This window comes from Eucyclogobius newberryi, unplaced genomic scaffold (genome assembly GCF_026437365.1).
Source record: "Eucyclogobius newberryi isolate DKJ021-1_F unplaced genomic scaffold, fEucNew1.0.hap1 SCAF_4, whole genome shotgun sequence".
Lineage (NCBI taxonomy): Eukaryota > Metazoa > Chordata > Actinopteri > Gobiiformes > Gobiidae > Eucyclogobius > Eucyclogobius newberryi.
In genome coordinates this window covers 31,689,989-31,711,432 of record NW_027316056.1, presented here as the reverse complement: position 1 = coordinate 31,711,432, position 21,444 = coordinate 31,689,989, and the positions used below count along the sequence as shown (strand labels likewise).

The window sequence follows — 21,444 nt, the reverse complement described above, 5'->3', positions numbered from 1 at the left end:
TTAGCCTTCTCTGTCGTTGTTCTACACATATAAAGTCTTGGTGATGATGGTGGGTCTTTATTTATTTTTAACGTCTTTTCAGGTTATTGTAGTAGTATTAGTAGTATTAGTAGGGTTCATAGTATTAGTAGTATTAGTAGTATTAGTGTTGGCCCGATACTAATATGTCAAACTTGATTTCCATACTCATGAAAAGGCTTGATACACATAACTGGTCGTACTAGTTCTGACATAGAGCAGGAGGGCCACACAAAAGACTATTCAGGAACAGTCCTTTTTCTTTTCTTTTTCAGTATCCGCACTACAAGTTGATGCAATCCTTCGACGGGGATTGTGACGTGGTAGAAACTGTTTCAAAAATAGTCATTGTGGACCACGATGGAATGGTAGACCACAAAATCACATGTTTGGAGAGAGTTCTATTGGAAAAATGAATCATGTTTTTCCATAAGTGCCCATTAGTCACAAGGAAATGTAAACTACTGGAGAAGCAGGAGGCAAAGCACTCTCTCTCGTGTCCCGGGACTGTCCTGTTGCTCAGAAATATTGGACTGGCATTAACAAAGCGCTGCAGACTGTTTTGGACATGTTTTCATTTCAGAACTGCGTATTTGGGCCTCAAAACTCCGGCCGTGGACTGAATAAACGGATACATTTAGAACATACTTCATAGACCGCAGCAAAAAAAAGAAAGAAATCACAAATAAATGGATGACACAAAGTGAACAGGACCTTTTTTGAACTAGATTTGAAAATTGACACATTTTACAGACTTTAACAGCCAAATGGACTGAACATGTTGAAGATGATCTGTATGTTTGTTGTTGCTGGTCTGAGAAGCTCGAATTTACACTGTCCTGAGCTGGATTAGTCCAGTCCTAAAAGGAGGAGGAGTTATAACCTGAAAACGCCCCGCCTTTTGTTACCTGTTCGCCTCGTTCGTTATGTCATTCTCACCCAACTGTTCTCTACCCGCCTCCACCTCACAGCTTCTGAGCACATGATTAGTATTCGACTCATTTCTCAGCCGACCAAGGTTTGAGGATACAGTTGTAAACGGAAGGTTGATTATACATTAACCCAGTCTGAAGAGTGAAGTCTAAAGAGTGAAGTCTGAAGAGTGAAGTCTAAAGAGTGAAGTCTAAAGAGTGAAGTCTAAAGAGTGAAGTCTAAAGAGTGAAGTCTAAAGAGTGAAGTCTAAAGAGTGAAGTCTGAAGAGTGAAGTCTAAAGAGTGAAGTCTAAAGAGTGAAGTCTAAAGAGTGAAATCTAAAGAGTGAAGTCTGAAGAGTGAAGTCTAAAGAGTGAAGTCTAAAGAGTGAAGTCTAAAGAGTGAAGTCTGAAGAGTGAAGTCTAAAGAGTGAAGTCTAAAGAGTGAAGCCTAAAGAGTGAAGTCTAAAGAGTGAAATCTAAAGAGTGACGTCTAAAGAGTGAAGTCTAAAGAGTGAAATCTAAAGAATGAAGTCTAAAGAGTGAAGTCTAAAGAGTGAAATCTAAAGAGTGAAGTCTGAAGAGTGAAGTCTAAAGAGTGAAGTCTAAAGAGTGAAGTCTAAAGAGTGAAGTCTGAAGAGTGAAGTCTAAAGAGTGAAGTCTAAAGAGTGACGTCTAAAGAGTGAAGTCTAAAGAGTGAAATCTAAAGAATGAAGTCTAAAGAGTGAAGTCTAAAGAAAGAAGTCTAAAGAATGAAGTCTAAAGAGCGAAGTCCAAAGAGTGAAGTCTAAAGAGTGACGTCCAAAGAATGAAGAATAAACTCTCAAGTCTAAGATGTACAAGTACAGTAGGTGTAATGTAAAACTTGGATACCAACCGCCATTAAACACAGAAGAAGTAGAAGAAGAAGACGACTTTAACGGTCGAGTATTTTCAGCAGCCCTAATGTGATTCTGGAAACTCTTTACATAATACTGTTACGCAATATTTCTTCACCTCTCATTACTCCTTATATTTATGTCTTCAGCCTGCGGCTTTAGCCCTCAAGTCAATATGTAAAAGCCTATAGTGTTTGGACTAGTTCTGTTTTATAAGTACTGTAGGTGCGAGGGCAAACACCGGGGGGCGCCGCCTCCAGTCGTTTACACAGTTAAAAAGAACATCTTAGTTTCTCTGCAAAAAGCCTGCGAAACAATCTAAACACGATTTTGTAACGTTGCGAGTTAGTCCAACACACACTCGTATCGTCTCGCTACTAACAGGAAGTCTCGGAGCGTCGCCATGGCATTAACGTTTCCATGAACACAATCGACTTTCCCAAATGGATTGAAGTATTGAAGTACTTTTCGTGGTTTATTTTTGTACAAAGCTTCTGTTTGAGTTAATTTACTGTATCACAAAATGTTTCTTCGTCTTCGATCGTAACGCGATGCGAAGCGATTGGACCCCGGCGATTGGACCCCGGCGATTGGACCCCGGCGATTGGACCCCGGCGTGCGGAGTCGCGGCGGCGTCCGGTACCTGGAACGGCGTGTTGATGCGGCTGACCAGCGTGTCCAGGATGTGCACGTTCTCGTAGCGGTGCAGCAGGATGAAGGAGAGGAAGGTCTGGAGCAGGGCCGGCTCCGACACGCTCCGGAGGAAGAGTTCCAGGTACGCCGTGGTGGTCATCACCTCCTCCAGGGTCATCTGTGGACGGGACGACAACACCTTTACAGTATGTTCACCTCATGCGCAAAACTTATGTGCAAACGCATCATGACACTTCAACTAATAATCAAAAGTGTTTCAATATTGTTTTGTTTTTTTCTGTTGTTGTGGTGTTGCTCTGTTGTTTTTGTTCTAAGTTCTAATAAAAAAGCAATAAAATTAAAAATGATGCAGTATTGACCACCAATCTGATCAATAATTAACATATGACAGTTTGTAAATATTAAAAGGTAAACTCAGGTGTCATTTTTCTGCTTGGAGATGTTATTGCTTCACCTGGAAAGTTACACCGCATGGCATTAAACGTATGTATCTGCATGAAGACAATAATGCCACCAGGCCAAGTTACAGGTAAGATCTGTAGAGAGGCGAGCAGGCTCATACTAAATGTATGTTTTTAAAGGCATTTTTGAGGCATAAAAACACATAAAATAAATGCGAAATGTTAAATGCCGTAATGTGGGACATTCTCCAAGGCGAAAAGTAAGTAAAGGTGCACCTTTAAATATCTGGAAAATAAAACAGACAAAAAATGGCAAAAATTTCAAGTCAAGTTGTGAACTTTGTGTAACTGCAATGAAACTGATGCTGTTGTTTATCTTTTTTTTTTTATCATTATTATTATTTTTCAAATTCACATATTTTATCTAAGATTGATTTGTTCTGTTCAGTTCAGTACTGTGTGTGTGTGTGTGTGTGTGTGTGTGTGTGCGCGTGTGCACGTGCGTGCGCGCGTGTGTGTGTGTGTTAGTGTGTGTGTGTGTTAGTGTGCGTGTGTGTTAGTGTGCGTGCGTGCGTGTGTGTTTTTGTGATGGTTCAAACACACATTTAGGTGACATTTTCAAAGTGCTGCCACTTAAAACATGTCACTAAACATTTAAGTATCTACTTGTTTTTTATGTCCTGGTTAATAAAAAGGTTGAAATACTCCCCAGCACAATATAAATAAATGTCAAGAGGCTTCACTCCTCCCAGTAGTAGTAGTAGTAGTAGTAGTAGTAGTAGTAGTAGTAGTAGTAGTAGTAGTAGTAGTAGTAGTAGTAGTAGTAGGAGTAGGAGTAGGAGTAGTAGTAGTAGTAGTAGTAGTAGTAGTAGGAGTAGGAGTAGGAGTAGGAGTAGGAGTAGGAGTAGTAGTAGTAGTAGTAGTAGTAGTAGGAGTAGGAGTAGGAGTAGGAGTAGGAGTAGGAGTAGTAGTAGTAGTAGTAGTAGTAGTAGTAGTAGTAGTAGTAGTAGTAGTAGGAGTAGGAGTAGGAGTAGGAGTAGTAGTAGTAGTAGTAGTAGGAGTAGGAGTAGGAGTAGTAGTAGTAGTAGTAGTAGGAGTAGTAGTAGTAGTAGTAGTAGTAGTAGTAGTAGTAGTAGTAGGAGTAGGAGTAGGAGTAGTAGTAGTAGTAGTAGTAGTAGTAGTAGTAGTAGGAGTAGGAGTAGTAGTAGTAGTAGGAGTAGGAGTAGGAGTAGGAGTAGGAGTAGGAGTAGGAGTAGGAGTAGTAGTAGTAGTAGTAGTAAAGTCCTGACCTTGTGCAGTGCCGGTGCAAGGACAGGCACGAGGAAGCCGTTATAGATGTAGCTGACGAGCTGGTCTCTGATGTCCACGTGGGCCACCTGGGAACAGCCGGGATCAAGGCACACGTCAGTCCACATTCACTCAGGAGGAAGAGGCTAACAGCACTCACCACACGCCAATGCATTTTTAATAACCGCACACGCCGAGACGCTCACCATGAAGCTATTTACAACAAATATTAGAAAATCAACGACGGTGACAATTTTGCCCCTCAAAAAACGATTTAGGAGCACAGCATTTTGGTAGATTACTGGAAAATATAGCGCTGGGATTTTGTGATATCGTCATAAATCTGAAATATTGCGGTTAAATTTGGCGTCTGTTGCACCAGATTTTCCTTTGCAGTTGCAAAGTGAAAAAAAAAGATTGCAGACTTATGTCAGCAATGACTGTAGAAACTCTGCAGCGGCTGAAATAAGCTATGACAACTGCAAAAAGGCTGAAAGGAAAGGAAGCAAAAGGTATAACTGTGACTTATAATACTTTAATATCCTTAAAAAATTATAAACGCCAATCTTAAGTATTTTGTCTATTATGTAGTCAGTTATATCGCTATTGCAAATGTTCTTATATATCACGATGAAGATTCTAGTATGATATTATAATCATTTGTTTCTACTTGGGCTTTTAGACCAAATTCAGAGCACATATAATATTTTCAAACCACACTTTATATATTTTCGTTTTTTAAAATTGCCTTGTGCACACAGTCTGGGGGGTTTAAAGTCAGACAAATTCTATTGAAATGTCTCACTTTTGTTATTTTTTTAAAGGACTTGCCCAGTGAACTCGTGGTGAGGAGGAATACCAGATAATACATATTTGCATAAGTATAGAAAATGTACAATTTTCTGGGACGTAAACATGATCTCTGTGATGTTTGACCTGGATGACAGCGTTGCAGAATTCCAGAGAGTTGAGGAACTGGACGAGGGCGGGCATCCGGTGCCAGTCCTCTCTGTGCAGGCAGTGCCACTCCTCGTTGGGCACCTCCAGTTTGGTGGGCAGAGACGAGTACAGGCCACTCAGACCTGTGGCCAGGACCTGGGAGGGACAAACAAGTCTGGTGTTTATCATATTCTGCTGTTTTTGGAATTACGGGAGGTGTGTTTATAGTTCAGCATTGAAACTGTAACGTGAGTGTCAAAATAAAATTAGGTATAAGCATTTTTTCTTATTACTTATGTTTAAAAAAATAATTGAATGGCTTGGGCTTCAATTCTGAGCTCTGGAAATATATTTTATTTCCTGGACTAAAATCTTAACAGACATACACACAATGGAAAAAACACTTCTGGACTCAACTTGAAATATAAAATAAAAAACAATAGACAAAATGAGACAGTTAATTTGGACTTATATGTTCTAACTCTTCTTTTTTTTCTGTTTGACTCCATTTTGATATTTTGCTTATTTTGCTAATTTTCTCATTTTATTCCTTTATTTACCTTATTCCTTATTATTTGCGTACGTTCTCCCTGGTCCTGCACGTTTTTTTGTGTTATTTGGTGTTTTATTGTGCTGTTTGGTGTGTGTTTTTTATGTTTTTTTTTGTTGTGTTGTTGTTCTGTTGTTGTTTTTTCTATGTCCCAAAAATTTAAATATTAACACATTTTTAAAAGAGACAAAGAGAGAAGCACAAAATGAATACATTCAGTCCACGTCTTTTTCACGCACACACTGACACCTAAGTGACTTGACCCTCTTTGACTTGTGCTTGTCGCCGTGACTTCAATAAAATAATAAACTTAGCGTTGAACACTAGTGTGCGCGTCATGGAAACAATGAAACATTAATGGGCCTGTGCGTGGCATCAGTGATAAACGAGAGGCTCTGTCACTCACAGGCTTCAGCGACCAATAGTAAACACTTTATTATGTACTACACGAGCAGACATGCAGCAAATACCAGCAAATAACAACTCCAGCCAATGGGGACGGACAATGCACCAGCACTAATATCGATATCAGACAATGTTTAGCACGTTTTTTCTAAGCTAATTCCCAGTTTGTCCTCATGAGGTGTGTCTTTTAGACGAGTGAATTTACGTGGAAATAGAAGAGTTAAGGGCGTGGCGTTATGTTTACACTGTTAATAATTAAGTATTCTATTTTACTCTGGACTTTACATTCAAGTGGACGATTTATGGGCCTCGCTTTCGATTTTAAAACAATTACGCAACTATCAGTTATCAGCCAATGTAAGATAAATAACAAATACAGATCTAAAATGAAAAAGTCCATTGGAGATGCGGCGATATGGATTGCATCTGTCAAATATAGTGATAATCCCAGTAATTATGGCTGCAGTCGCTTTCATTTGTGTCATTGGCGTTGACATGGGATTTAGTCAGACAGTGATGGAACATTCGGATCGTTGCTATAGTAATTAGCGAGTCTTTTAAACGTCCTTTAAAGCGTCGCCTATGACAGGAAGTGAAACCGATGAATACCACGTGAACTGTAGGATTAAGAGTGGAGGCAGTAAATAAGACTCATACATAAAGGTTTACTGCTCATTACAAAAAGACATTTCATTTTGGATAAAGATAAATTATGTTTGTTTTTATAAAGGATTAGATACAAATTAGTCATGATCTTACAAACGGCTGGGATTTGGGTCAAACGACGGGTGTTTCAGCCTTGTTTCTTGTGGAATTTGGAAATATACCAGAAGGTGACGGGATTAGCTGAGCCATAAATAAATAAAACAATTCAATATAAATACATATATTAATTTAAGAATGACATAATAGTGCTGGTGCCATTAGGCCTCTCCCAAACACAGTATTATCATGAGTCATTTTTTACACCGCCCTAAAAGTCCGTTGAGGGAATTATGTAACGTTGTGAAGAATTTATGACAAAATATTCATTTAAAATGCAAGTTTTAACACGTTTTGGTTTGACGGAGAAAATATGTGTTTCTAAAGGGTTTGAATGCAAGATTTAAAAAAAATATATGAGTGAATGTATAAAATCTTCAATTTGTATCATTTCAAAATCTGTTTGTTGATTGAATAGATTTTATTGATAACAGTAAATTATGTATTATTAAAGAGACTTGGGAAAGAGAATCAGAGAAATCATTTAGATAATCTGTGACCAAAGAAAGCCAAGATCTTTTTAATATATTAATAATTTAAATATTTTTTTCATTTAAATGTGTTAATAATTTTCTAATCGTGAAAGTCTGCCACGAGATACTGTAAAATATTCATCAACATGCAAGTAAATAATATATGTTGCTGCTCAGTGCCGTTGTGACTAGACCATGTATGGACTTATTGCTAATATCATTGAATTATTAAAGAATGCATTAAGAATCCAATGGAACCTAAAGCTTTGCTCATTTTAACCGTAATTTACTTTAAAAACTAAACTAAAACTACAAGTCAAAATAAATTCTTCACAGAGACTAAACCAGGAGCAAAACTAAATGTAATATATATCTGGAAAAACAAAATGTAGAGGTCGAACCACTGGAAAATCCATCTTTGTATTAGACTGTGTTAAAGTAACAGTATGTGGCGATTCCATGGAAACAGAGTTAAAACCATTCTTCAGCTCATTCTCCATGGATAAATATACATTATGTACAATATGTCCATGGAAACAAGCATGCTGCTTGCCTGGAAAAAACAGAATTATATCTTTCTGCATTTTTTACAGATCGATATCAGTCTGGTGGTCAGCACATAATGTCCAGTTCAGATGGGGCTGATTGACAGGGGCATTAGCCAGTGAAGCCAATAAAAACTTTCAAAATGAAAAAACATGACATTATTTTAGCCTAATATTTACATACTGGGAACAGTACATAGTAATAGCCAGTATCACAAGATAAATAACTTTATATATACTTTCAGTTCCAGGACCAGGAACTTTTTGGTGACCAGTACATTTACAGCCCTGCTTTTGTTGGAAAATGTTTATCAATTGTGTTTGTTGAACTTTTTGCACATCCACACTATACAGATGCTAATGTTGAAACCAATTGTTTGACCCTTCACAGCAATAGTGGCTGAAAGTTGGTCTGAGTAACTCGTCTGACTAAATACTGAAAAAACTTACCGGACAGAAGAAGGTATTCTCCGCGATGTGCTTGGCCACCCTCTGGTTCTCCGCCGACAGGGACATGATGAGCAGGAGGGCGTCGCGGGCCTGCTGTCCCACCGTGCCCTCCCTGTGGATGTACGGGATGAGCAGGGAGAAGATCAGGAAGTTGGTGGCCCCCTGGTCTTCGCTGGTGTGAAAAAACAACTCCAGCACGGACGGGTCTTTGGCCAGAACGCAACACAACTGGTTCAGCAGCAGCACCAGCTCCGCCTCGACTTGCGGCGCCGCGGCCCCAGAACACGACGACAACAGCATCATCAGCGGCCGCAGGATGGGCTTGTGGTGTAGCAGGGGCTGCCGCGCCTGCACCACCAGCATCTCGTACATCTTCAGCTGCTCCAGCTTCATGTCGTCCGTGAACTCGCGGCGCAGGCTCCACACGAAGAGGCGCTCCATGACGTTCTCCATGATGACGAACTCCAAAATGGGCCCCATGGCTCCGGGCTGGCCGGAGTCCTCCTCGATCAGCAGGAACAGCATGTGCTCCACGTAGTTCTGCACGGCGCTCGCCTCGTCGCCGGGGATGGCGCCGAAGCGAGGGGAAGAGCCGCTTGCGGAGGAGCCCAGGTTCAAGATGTTCAGGGAGGTGTTGCGGAGCGGGTCGTGCTTCTCCAGGATCTTCACCACCTGCACATAAAAAGATGAGCTCACGGGACGGCATGTATGGAAAGGATCTAACGATAACGCCATAATCGTGAAGGGAAACAACACGGTATCGCGCAGGATTTTGCAGAACGTGTGAGTAGTGTTTGCTGCAGTTGAACATTAGAAGAAGAGCTCACAGTTACGGGGCGGTCACAGTCAAGGGTCAGACTGTGGAGCAGGTGACCCAGCATAAGTATCTGGGCACAACCACTTTACTTAAACTTTGATGCCAACTTATGAGGCAGCGTGCGCAAACCTGTTGCTTTTATTGTGGAAAAGTCTCTAATGTCTTTGTTTTATTCTTCTTTTACATTCAAGTTGAAGTGTGTCAGCCGGCTGCAGAGATTAAAGTGACGTATGACAGGTTTTTACCATGTTTTAATTTCGACTTTATTTGGTGTGTTTGTACCTGTTGTATAAATAAGTTTTAGTTTTACACCAATCGAGTAGGTATTTGTGGAGAAAACTTTGAAAAATGTGTAGAAAATGAAAAAGGAAGTGACATCACACTAGGGACACTCACAGTTTATGCATAATTTACTCAAAGAAACAACTTTTTTGACCCTCTAACCATCAATTCAACAAAGTAAAGTCGCTCTCACATGTTTTTATTTGTGACATTAGATGAGTTTTTGCTGAGTGTTTGCTGGATAATTTCCTAGTGTGATGTCATCTATTACAAACAGGAAGTGAACTTATACATCTAAAAAATGTGCGATTCTGCGATAACACTTATATAGTTTTTAGCTAAATTAAAAATATATTTATCTTAACTGCATTTCAGTTCAATGAGTCGTCCGACCTGTAGGGGGCACGTTAAGCTCCAGCCTTATGCAGGACCAAAGCCACCGCCCGAATCGTCTTTTCAAGCACCCGTTGCCGGACCAGAAGATACAGCGACAGTTTCATCCCAGCAGCCATTTTAAATAAGGTCACTCTGCGCAACTGATAGCTGTGGTCCATTATGTCTGTATTCATTTATTGTGTGCGTGTCCTGGTGTACGACTGATACCTTTTAATCATTAGAAACCAGTTTACCCATAAAGACACCTGAGGCAATCGTCACTTTCAGCTTAAACAATAATGACACTGTAGCGAAAGTACAGACGGGAAGACTGCGCAAGCTCCGCCTCCACTCGTCCATCTCATTCCTCATCATCTTACGCTGCATCTCCACCTTCTGTTCAGCGTCAGCCTATCAGCACTCAGTATTCACATTGTCACACTGCTTTCAGAGTTCAATGTCATTCAAGCGCTTCAAATCCATCGCTCGGGGTCTGAGCAACAAAGCAATGTTCTCCTCTTCCTAACGTGTTTCACTTTGTCGCATTCAATTCTCCGTTTAAGTCCGTCTGGATTTAACTACTTTAAAGTGACGTATGACAGGTTTTTAAAGCTTTTTTTGTGTATTTGTAACTGTTGTACATATGAATTATAGTTTTACACCAATCGAGCAGGTATTTGTGGAGAAAATGTTGAAGAATCTGTAGAAAATGACAGGAAGTGACATCACTCTAGGGACACTCATTCCAGTCACGGTTTACGCAGAATTTACACAGAAACTTTGACCCCTAAACATAAATTCAACAAATTAAAGTGGCTCTCATATATTTTTATTAGTCAAATTAAAAAAGTGACATTAGATGAGTTTTTGCTCAGGGTTTGCTGGGTAATTTCTTACTGTGATGTCATCAATTACAAACAGCAAGTGAAATTAAAAACCTAAAAAACATATTTAAATTTATAGCAAAAAATATAAATATATTCATCTTAACTGCATTTTAGTTCAACGAGTCGTCCAACCCGTCAAAAGCACTTTAAGTTAGGGCAAAGCATATATATTTCACTATATGTTTCCAGTTTTTCTATATATCTAATAATATATCTAATAACTGTAAAATTTGTTTATTAATGAGTGGAAATGAAAATAATACATTGGCACAGTTTAGTTGTTTCAATAACAAGATTTGGATGCCACGTTACATTAGCAGCCAACATTTATATTTGTGAATTCAGGCACGTATCAACGACGGTTAATCACAAGATCGAGTCAGCGTTTTTCTGTTTATATCTGCTTCTCGCAGTCTCACTTTGGCCTGAGTCTGCGTTAGCTATAATGCGATCATCTCACTGCGGCGTGTAGCTCCTCCTTAGCAGAAGCAGACCCAGAGCTGAACAGGGTGAGACCACTTCAGGAGGTACTACGTCCCATGGGCTTCTTAGGCCCCTCAAGATTAAGAGTCAGAAAAACCATTAAAGCCATAAGGGAATTGTATTGCATTGCCTGGGATGCTCCACTTATCCATCTTTCATTTATTCACAGACGTTTTATGCAATTTTGTGGAACATTCAGAGCAAAGCAACAACATCTCTACGGGGAAAAGAAGGCTTCGGATTTCCACTTATACTGTATTTACCGGACTATAAGTCAAGTTTTCATAGTTTTGGCCGGGGTGCGAATTATACTCTGGTGCGACTTATGTGATATTATTTGTTATTTTCACACTGGCCACCACAAGAGGGCGCTCTAGGCTCTAAGCGACGCAGAAGAAGAATCTGCACTTCCTCTACCTCTGGAGTTTGTGGAGTTGTTTAGAAGTGACACAGAGGAAGAAGAATTCAGTGGATTTAGTGATTTGGGGTAATACTGATGCTTTGGTAAACTTGTTAGCATGTTCTTTATGCTATAGTGTCAGGGAATGAGACATACATCAATGCTATTTATTCCTTAACACACAGAGAACACAATTCAACTTAGAATAAAAAACGACACAGAAATATCAGACTAGCCAGGCTGGGTCACCCGGCTGTTGTAAGCAGCATGGCGACCCTCCTTCGTCTCACGACGTTTTTTCTCATGCAGGTTGGTTTTATTAGATATTATGGAATAGGCGGGTCACATTTCTCATTGGTCAGCTTCACATCAAGGCACTTGCTTTTACAACTGTCTTTCTTCCTTAGAGATAAAGCCTTGGATAAACATTACCCAAACTCCCCTGGGGTGTTACCCCCCTAGGGCAAACATTCTTTGGCCCATCTTTACGACACCTTCACAAATGCAGTTTGTCACATGCTGTTTTTCTCTTAGACTAATGATGCAGATAATATACAACTATTATGCAAAATAAAATAAAATACATCACAGAAATATAATCATATATTTACATTTTATCACATATAGTTATCTGAATAACTGTTAATATGTTACGTTAACATACCAGACACTTACCACAGTTCGTTGTCTGTGCGGCTGAAGGCGGAAAGTACGGTACATCTCAGCCTCTTTAAGCTCATATACGACGAATGGCTACCTTCAAAGAAAAATGCTAGCGGCAAGGCAAAACAAATATCGCATACTTATGGTAAATAAACAGCTTAGATTTGTACAATAACGAGACCACACCTTTAAACAGGTAAAACCACTGTTCCGTGGTGTCACGCAGAGGCCAGTGTAAACAAAGGCAGATACACCGAACAAACAAACTGTGCCAGCAGCAGTCAAACGAGCCTTTGTACACAGACTAAAGCCACTATAATAGCCCCACTGTCCCCGGCCTGCCCCTGCTGCCATGACGATGCTCTGTTGCACAAGGGAAACACAAGAGTCCAGCCCAATGCCTGATGGAGCAGTGGTCGCTAATGAGGAGACAGGAGGCTTTGATAATCTGTCAGCCATTCTGCTCAGCGCACACATTTGGACACTGACGATATCGATCACAACGACGAGCCTTAAAGGGCCCAGCAGTTTGTCATGTTGGATTTTCAGAGGATGTGTCTGTTGATATAGTCTAAAAGTATTATGTATATAGTTAAAACTGTTAAAATTGACAACAAAGGTGAAGAAATATCACTTTCTACTGTCAATATCAAAATTTATTCATATGATACATATGTATACTGTATATACATGCCACTCCTCCAGTTTGGGGGTCACTGCCCTGAGTGCTCCGATGACCACGGGCACCACATTCACCACCTTCACCTTCCACACCTTCTCCAGCTCCTCTCTGAGCTCTTGGTGTTCCTCCAGTTCCTCGTGTTCCTTTGTCCTGATGTTGCAATCACACAAAGTTGACATTCAAACGACACAGGAAATGTTTGAAATCTTTGTTTTAGATAAAACATTATTTTATGTCAGTCAAATTAAGATAAGCAGCATAACTCTGCTTTATCTGTGTCTAATGTTGTACAAAATATATCCACAGGCTTTTCTCAATCCTACAACTAATTGTTCATCAAAGAACATTATTGTCCGGTTGATCAATAAGTTCAATAATTTAAGTTTCAGCCCTTACAGTAATATACATGTTACTATAAAGTGCTGGTGTTTACAACCTTCTCACTGATATGAGACAATAGAGTGATGTAATATGTAACATTACACAGATAAGAGCTGCCTTGAAGGTTACTCACATACCTACAATGTAAAGATAAGAGCGCAAACACACAGCCCTGGGGCGTGCCAAAGGAGACTATACAGCTGAGAATGTGCTGTTTCATATCCAATTATCAAATGGAGAAGGAAAGAATCAGCCACTAACTTCTCGTGGTGCGTAGAAAAAGTATTGGAAGATGGTGGTGCTGAACTTGTAGCCATGCATCATGTAACTCGCCACCAATGCTTTTTGTTTATCACAGCCAAAACACCTGATTCATGTGCTAACAGAGCACCGTGTGCCCATCGCCGTCGCCCGTAGCAGCAGATAAGACGGAGCACTCGGGAATAAATCTAATCTGTGAATGAACCACAACAGCGAGAACCGGGCGGTTTACGACGACCAGCGGGATCCTCACGTTTCAAGGTTTTCTGAAACCAAAGTCAAGTGGACTCTTATCAAACAGGTTATCTGAGGACGAAACGAGACTCTGTGGAGTGAGACTGACTGACTGTGACCCGAGCACGGGGACTGACCCGAGCACCCGAGCACGCGGACTCACCCGAGCACGCGGACTCACCCGAGCACGCGGACTCACCTGAGCACGGGGACTGACACGAGCACGGGGACTGACACGAGCACGGGGACTGACACGAGCACGGGGACTGACCCGAACACGGGGACTGACACGAGCACGGGGACTGACACGAGCACGGGGACTGACACGAGCACGGGGACTGACCCGAACACGGGGACTGACACGAGCACGGGGACTGACACGAGCACGGGGACTGACACGAGCACGGGGACTGACACGAGCACGGGGACTGACCCGAACACGGGGACTGACACGAGCACGGGGACTGACCCGAGCACGGGGACTGACACGAGCACGGGGACTGACCCGAACACGGGGACTGACACGAGCACGGGGACTGACACGAGCACGGGGACTGACCCGAACACGGGGACTGACACGAGCACGGGGACTGACACGAGCACGGGGACTGACCCGAACACGGGGACTGACACGAGCACGGGGACTGACACGAGCACGGGGACTGACCCGAACACGGGGACTGACACGAGCACGGGGACTGACCCGAACACGGGGACTCACCCGAGCACGGGGACTGACCCGAGCACGGGGACTGACACGAGCACTGGGTCCGTGACCCAAGCACAGGGACCGTGACCCGAGCATTTTATTGGAGAATTGATTATTTATTATTTCTATTTAATAAAATAAAAATATTATAAGGAACACACCTAGGAATCAAATTAGCAATAAATAACTACATGTATTATGTGCTGAACAAATCCAAAACATACTATAGGTAGATGATCTTAAAGGTGCACTGTGTAACTTTAGAAATGTTTTGCGTGGGATGTTGAACACTATGACATTAAACGTCTCTATACAGCACCGATTTCAATACAGGTGATTTTCAAACACGTGTACTCTTGCTGTGAGCAGGGTCGCCTCTCCACAGATCTGGCTCGCCGGTCTCCATGGAGATACACAAGTTTAAAGGAGACGTACTTATGCAAAATCGACTTTAATGAGGTTTTAACCAAGTCACAACGGTGTATTTTGAATGTTTCCTGCGTGTTGGAGTAATCCTGTATTGTCCTGCAACTAAGGCTCGAGTGTTCAGAAAATTCCTGTTTTCACCTACCCCCTATCCCCGCCCACATCCTGTACTTAGTTGGGATTTTTTTTTAATTATTGTTCAGATTAAATTCAGATAAGAGTTTCTAAAATAACCACTTTTCTGAAATACTAACACATCAGTGACAAAACGTTGCTTGTTACGGTGAAATGTCACTGTGAAGAGGCGGAGCTTATTCGAACAGGAAGTAAATGGACCGGTTTCTGTTAACAAACTGTTTTAGATCAGGATTCCGGTTTACAATGAACAAAATGTAAAATTCTGATCTATTTATATTTCTATTCAATACTAAGGACCAGAAAAAAACATAATATGCCTCATTTAATACCATATTGTGCAAGTTAAGACCTAAATTATACAATGATTTAGCACGGATTAGCAATAACGCGTCAATAAACACTGACTTTCTGACTTCACACTACATCTTTGCCTCATGGCGCTCTAATAAAACCACAGTGGAGTTAAGCTTCATTTAACCGCGCTCTGTGATGCCTCTAATCTAGACACAACACACACAGAGTCACTCACACTCTCCTTTAACCCTCACAGCGGGCTCGTCTCATGTCTGTTTCAATACGACCTGTTCTTCCTGGTGCGGGACAGGCCCTGCCGGCTGCCGAGGCCCGAGGGGGGCGAACGGGGCGCGTGAACCTGAGCCCCGACTGCAGCGCTGCCAAGGTTCCACTGGGCCTGACCGCACGGGACGAGGCAGGCCGAGTTTGACGCATTAGTCAGAGCAGAACTGGCTTTTCTCTCAGTCAGACGTGCTTAAAAAGGACTTGCGCTGCAGCATTCGTACCAGAATCGAAGCCACACTGAAAACGGCTAAATGTGGCACTATAATAAACACAAATAACTGCTTTTGCTTGTGCTAAAGAGACACATTGAAGGAAGCTTTTAGATAGGATTTGAAAACATCCTGTCCAAATAATTTTGTCCGCAAAAGGTAATTGAGAAAATTTGCGAATACGGAAGACCAAAATTATGATCACACTCCGCCACTTAGGAGCGGCGTATCGCGCCGTATTTTCCAACGCTTTTAGCGCCGTCTGACGTTATGCCGTGCGCCGTTAACGAGCGCCGTAATCTACGCCAGACGGCGCTCTGCGTTCTCTTAATTTATGTGATCATATTGTCTATGAAGAATTGCAGAGGGACTTGCAACTAGGGATGTCACGATATCACGTTTTAGTGTTACAATTATTGTGAGAAAAACATCACGATTATTTAACAATTATTCTCAATTATTGAGACTAAACAACAGTGAAATCTTTCATTTTCTTTCTTTCCCGTGGTCTGACACGCTACTATTCCGGCATTGTAAAAATGTACTTTCTGAAAGATAATAAAGTATATAATAAAGTTCAGTATGACAATAATAGCAAGTTATAAAAAGTTATTTACATTAAAGTCTATTTTTTGGACGATAGATTGAACTAAAAGATTTAATTTAGCTTCTATAAGTGTTTGTTAACTGCTGTTGTAGTTATGATAGATGTATTCTAATTTGCTATTTAAAGGGGCTGTACCGGATTTATTATTCTTTTTCTTCCCCAGGTAAAAATATGATGTAAAAGCTGCTATTTGGATAAAAAAAAAAGAGGCTGCTATGTTCTGTCTGCATCCAAGTACAGCGCTCTACGAAGTAGGAAGCGCACCGTTAGCATGCTAGTTGTTGTTAGCTTTAGCTTGTCGGCAAAAATTAGCTCTGGCTGTTGTGAAAGTTGTGAAAAGCGCTTATGAATAATGAATAATGAACGCTCGGAATGCATGTGGATTGAGACAAAGAGTTTAAAAATAACTAGTTTTCCTTTAAATAGATTGAAAAATGTAGTTTAAATACTATGAAGCGGTCATTCTAGAGTGTTTGTGGCGAATTGCTTTGCTCCGTGAACAAAAATATACTGTACATTCTTCTGGATCCAAAAGTGCATTGATTTGATTTTCTTGACAAAAGATGTACGGTACATATCATCAGAATCAGAATAACTCACAATTCTGCTCAGACTAGTATTAACTTTTGTGTGTTGTGTCGTTGTTTACCTGGGCCCAGTGGTTCTTGAACACAATCATGCACGTCTCCGGATCCACCCCCGTCAGGACCACAGACGGCCCATCTCGGTTTCCGCTGGCGACCATGGAGGCCATCTCTCCGACTTGGTCACAAGGGCTTAACGCATGGTACGGGCGGGGGTCCGGTCGCGTCTCACTGCAGCCAAAACATCACAGCTAGAACCGTACGCAAACGCTGTGGAGAAAGCAAATACACGACTTTAATAGAATGAAGAAGGTCGTAATGAACAAATGAACAAATGATGGCGTCGAAGTGTGCGTGAGTCGTAGAGGTGGGACGAGCGGGCAGTTCTCACACTTGGAAACACGAGACGAAATGAGATTTTAACATAGTTTGGAATAAATGAATGGTGCTCACAGTTTTGGAGCCACTATTTGTGTCTATTGTCTGTGTAGTCCCTCCGTCGTCCAGGGAGGCGCCATTGCAAAAGGAGTTTGAATATGTTTTGCCACGTTGCTTTTTCAGTTCTGACATGGTTCTAGTAAGTCACTGCTTGTGGGAGTGGCTGTTTGCAATAAAACTAAACACGACCTTTTATTTACTTTTTTTTTTATATATATGTTTTTTTTATTCATTTATTATTTATTTATTTATTTATTCATATTTTGTACATTTATTTACATTATTTTTATTTATTTTTATTATTTTTATTTATTTTTATTATTTTATTTATCTCTATTATTTTCATTTATTTATATTATGTTTTTATTTTTACTTCTTATTCATAGCTTTATTGCTTTGTTTCATTGTTGCACTGCTTTTTGGAACTACAGCTTCTCAAAACGTGTAACACACAGGCGTTTAACACTTTTATTGCACAAGCCAAATGTACAAGACACATGACGGACAAAACCTCATGAGATCATTTTAAATCTTTACAAAATGTATCACGCAATTATTGTGGCACGATATCTGGTCCTATCCCTATTAGATCGCTTAATAAAATCAATATCATGACCTATTGGCACACGCAATCAAGCAATTCATTTTTGACCACAACTAGAGCTATGCAATGTTGACTAAAGTAATATTTGTACTAACTCAATAACAATGTTCAGACAATATTTGGACACAGCATCCGGAATGTGCTCAAATGAGCCCAAAAACACACAAAAATTAACCAGAACAGAGCAGAAATATCACTTTGCACCCTTCACACGAGACAATTCTGCTCATTTTATGTTTAATCAGCCATTTAAGTGACTCATTTTGCCTCCCTCCATCACGACAATTGCAATATTATGCATTTTTATGTTTATTCCTCGCCCCTAACCACAATAAATCATTAAGAATAATGTGAAACAATATGAATGTAACGCGCATGAGCTCATTGGACTTGGGACCGGCCTGTCAAATACCTCGGACGCCTCGGAGTGGATTCCGTCGCCCCCGTCCACGTCGTTTTCATTACCAGAACATTTTTCCACAGCACAAGACGAACAGCAAACGTATGCGAACGTCTCAGCGCGAGTGTGGGAAAACGCTTACTGTACGCACTCGTTTTCGTGTCAGGTTTTTTTTGTCGGCGACGGGTGCCAGCGCTCACAAAAGCAGCAGGGAAACGTAGAACGCGACCAGTTTATTTTCGCTAAAAAGAAAATCTCACAGAACCTTAATGGACAGACCGAGCGGTGCAAACCGCAAAGGAAGACTAGTTATTTTCCTTTGTCGATTGTAAATTATACAAATAGGGAAATAATTATAATAAACATGTTTGATTTTCCACATTGCAATACGCTCTTTAACTCCTTACCATCCACCTATTTTCGCCCTGTGCACAATGGTTGGACATACCCAAATGGCATTGCTTATTAAAAGAGGATCTTATGTTCCACATGCAAGTGTGATGCATCATTAGAAAGCTTAGGCCTTCTAGTTTCTGCAGATGTGCACGTGAACACTGTCAGGGCTTCAGAACTTACACTACAGAGGCCCAAACATAAACAAAACATCCTTTTTTTAGTCTCGCTTGAATATTGTCAATTTGTAATGGTCCTGAATATGACATACTTCATTGTGTGCATATGCTGTTCACTGTACATGATGTTTATCTTATTGACAACAACTGTGTAAAGTTTCAGATCTCTGGGAACAGGCATTTTGGTGCTGTTGACCTTTTTGTATCAAAAAGTATATTCGGAACAAGTGATCCAAATATGTGCCAACTGTGCCAAACTGTTTTATTACAATTTTAGCTCCTCTATGATCATAAAACATACATTTTGATGTTTTGGAGACATCGGAGGGTTTGTGTCATCCATCTCTTAGTGAAAAGCACATTCAGAGAGGTATCCATTCATGGTGTCCAAACTGTCCATAGCAGGAGTTCTGAGGCCCAAGTACATAGTTCTAAAATCAGGTGAAATGTCAATGTCAAAAACAAGTCTGCAGCGCTTTTTTCAATGTATTTTCTAAGCTATAACAACGTGCAAGATGGATGGCGTTTAATAATGGCATACTGGAAACATTAAACAAACATCTCCATGGAGACAAGCAGCCGGCAGACCCCCGATTCGAATTATTTGCCTTCATATTCTACACCTATTTTCCGTTTTAAAAAGCCATTTGGACGTGCTTTTATCTTGAGATATCCCTACACCGCATCACTACCGCCGGCTCTACTTTCAGCTTAACGTTCCCCATTGACCAATCGACGGCGAAGCCCTCTTTCTTCTCATGAACAGTCACTTTCCCTGCGCTCCTGGAACGTCCCCCATAACGACCATCTGCTTTCAGTTACTCACAGGAATGCGAGCGAAGAGGGAATAAAACGCACGCGGTTCCTCGCCGTGCGTTGACCACAACACATGGCGGCGCCGAAAGGATCGAGGAAAGGAGCGGATTCGGAGTCATTGACAGGACATTTAGAGGCGCGCCGTGTTGGGGAAATGACGGGACGCGTGAGTCAGCCGCTTTGACAAACTTGGACGTGGAGGAGATCATAGGGCGGGGCTGTGAGGGCGGTTCCAATCGTTCGCGCCTTTTTCAAGAATAATCAACCAAAAGGCCAGCCCTGTACATCAAGTAGTCGGGTAAAAGGGTTGTGGAATTAGCAAAAGCACCGTCTATCTATAAACAGTCTCAATTATCCGACCGTGTACTGCATTTGACCGAAAGTACACCGACAAGACGGGAAAAGTACCGCTAAGTTGCATATTTGTTTGTGAAAAGGCCGAACGAACCCACAATTCATGACCAAATCTTCAGCTAAAAAAATATTATAATTCGATTCCCAATGACAAAATGAATTTGACAAGCGAGCTCGCCAAGTCAGCGCGTTCTTAACAAGATTTCATTATTAATTGAGGGGCCATGTAATCATGATTTGCCACGTTTTGTACTATTCAACTGTTAAATAAATACGCAGATCACAACTCGCCAGAATCCATTATTTGGGTTTGAGTGAAAGTCAAACTCAGCAAATAAATCTGATTATTTAAAGTTTCCATGACAGGGTTTTACGATTTTCAAATTTTGACTTTATTTGGTGTATTTTGTTGTACATATAAATTATAGTTTTAAACCAATCAAGAAGGTATTTGTGGAGAAAACGTTGCAAAATCTGTGGAAAATGACAGGAAGTGACATCACATTTGGGACATAACTCATTCAAGTCAAAAGTTTGTGCAGAATTTTCATAAAACGTTTCTAACTCTTAACATTTATTCAACAAAATAAGTCACTCTGATTATTTCTTTTTGACAAATAAAAAAATGTGACATTAGATGAGTTTTGGGCACAGTGTTTGCTGGGTAATTTCCTAGTGTGATATCATCGATCACAAGCAGGAAGTGAAATTATAAACCTAAAAAATGTGCTATTCCATGATAAAAAATTTAACCAAATTCCAAATATATTTATCTTAACTGCGTTTTAGTTCAACGAGTCGTCCGACCTGTAGGGGGCGCTTTAATGATATTTTGTGGATGAAAAAGCTCATCAAACGCTCAGCGTATCGGCTCACGTGGCTGTTTCTCGTATAAATCTGTTTTCTCGGGTCAAGAACTCGAATCGTCACGGCAGATATTACAGTTCCTCGTTGAACCGAGGGTCTACGGATGACTCGTCGCCGCGGTCGCCCACTCGCTCCATCTGTGCGTTTCTCACCCTGTGTTTGCACAACGCCGCGGCTGCTTTCCAAGTCAAAACTATTTCAGGAGCCGCAACACACCACTATCGCCGTAACCTTGAATGGCGACTTCAAAACACAGATTACAAGATTTACCGAATCACAAAACAACGTTAGTTAACATGTTGATATGGTGCACAGTTATATTTTTCAGATGATTCAGGTCAGGGCGTATCTGTATAATAGTTCTGGCCTAATCTCAAATAAAACATTCAAATATCCAAATATTT

General features: G+C 40.9%; 1 protein-coding gene across 1 annotated transcript in view; it reads right to left on the bottom strand.

The window, feature by feature from the left end:
• The window catches only part of fhip1aa (FHF complex subunit HOOK interacting protein 1Aa), a 37,113-nt gene that overhangs the window by 7,077 nt on the left and 8,592 nt on the right, over nt 1-21,444 (bottom strand). Inside the window, exons 2-6 of the mRNA XM_072463982.1 lie at nt 17,055-17,259; nt 8,273-8,944; nt 5,085-5,243; nt 4,151-4,237; nt 2,450-2,617 (exon numbers count right to left, since the gene is read on the bottom strand). Coding sequence (XP_072320083.1) covers nt 2,450-2,617; nt 4,151-4,237; nt 5,085-5,243; nt 8,273-8,944; nt 17,055-17,159 — 1,191 coding nt within the window. The 5' untranslated portion in view covers nt 17,160-17,259. The remainder of the gene's footprint in view (nt 1-2,449; nt 2,618-4,150; nt 4,238-5,084; nt 5,244-8,272; nt 8,945-17,054; nt 17,260-21,444) is intronic.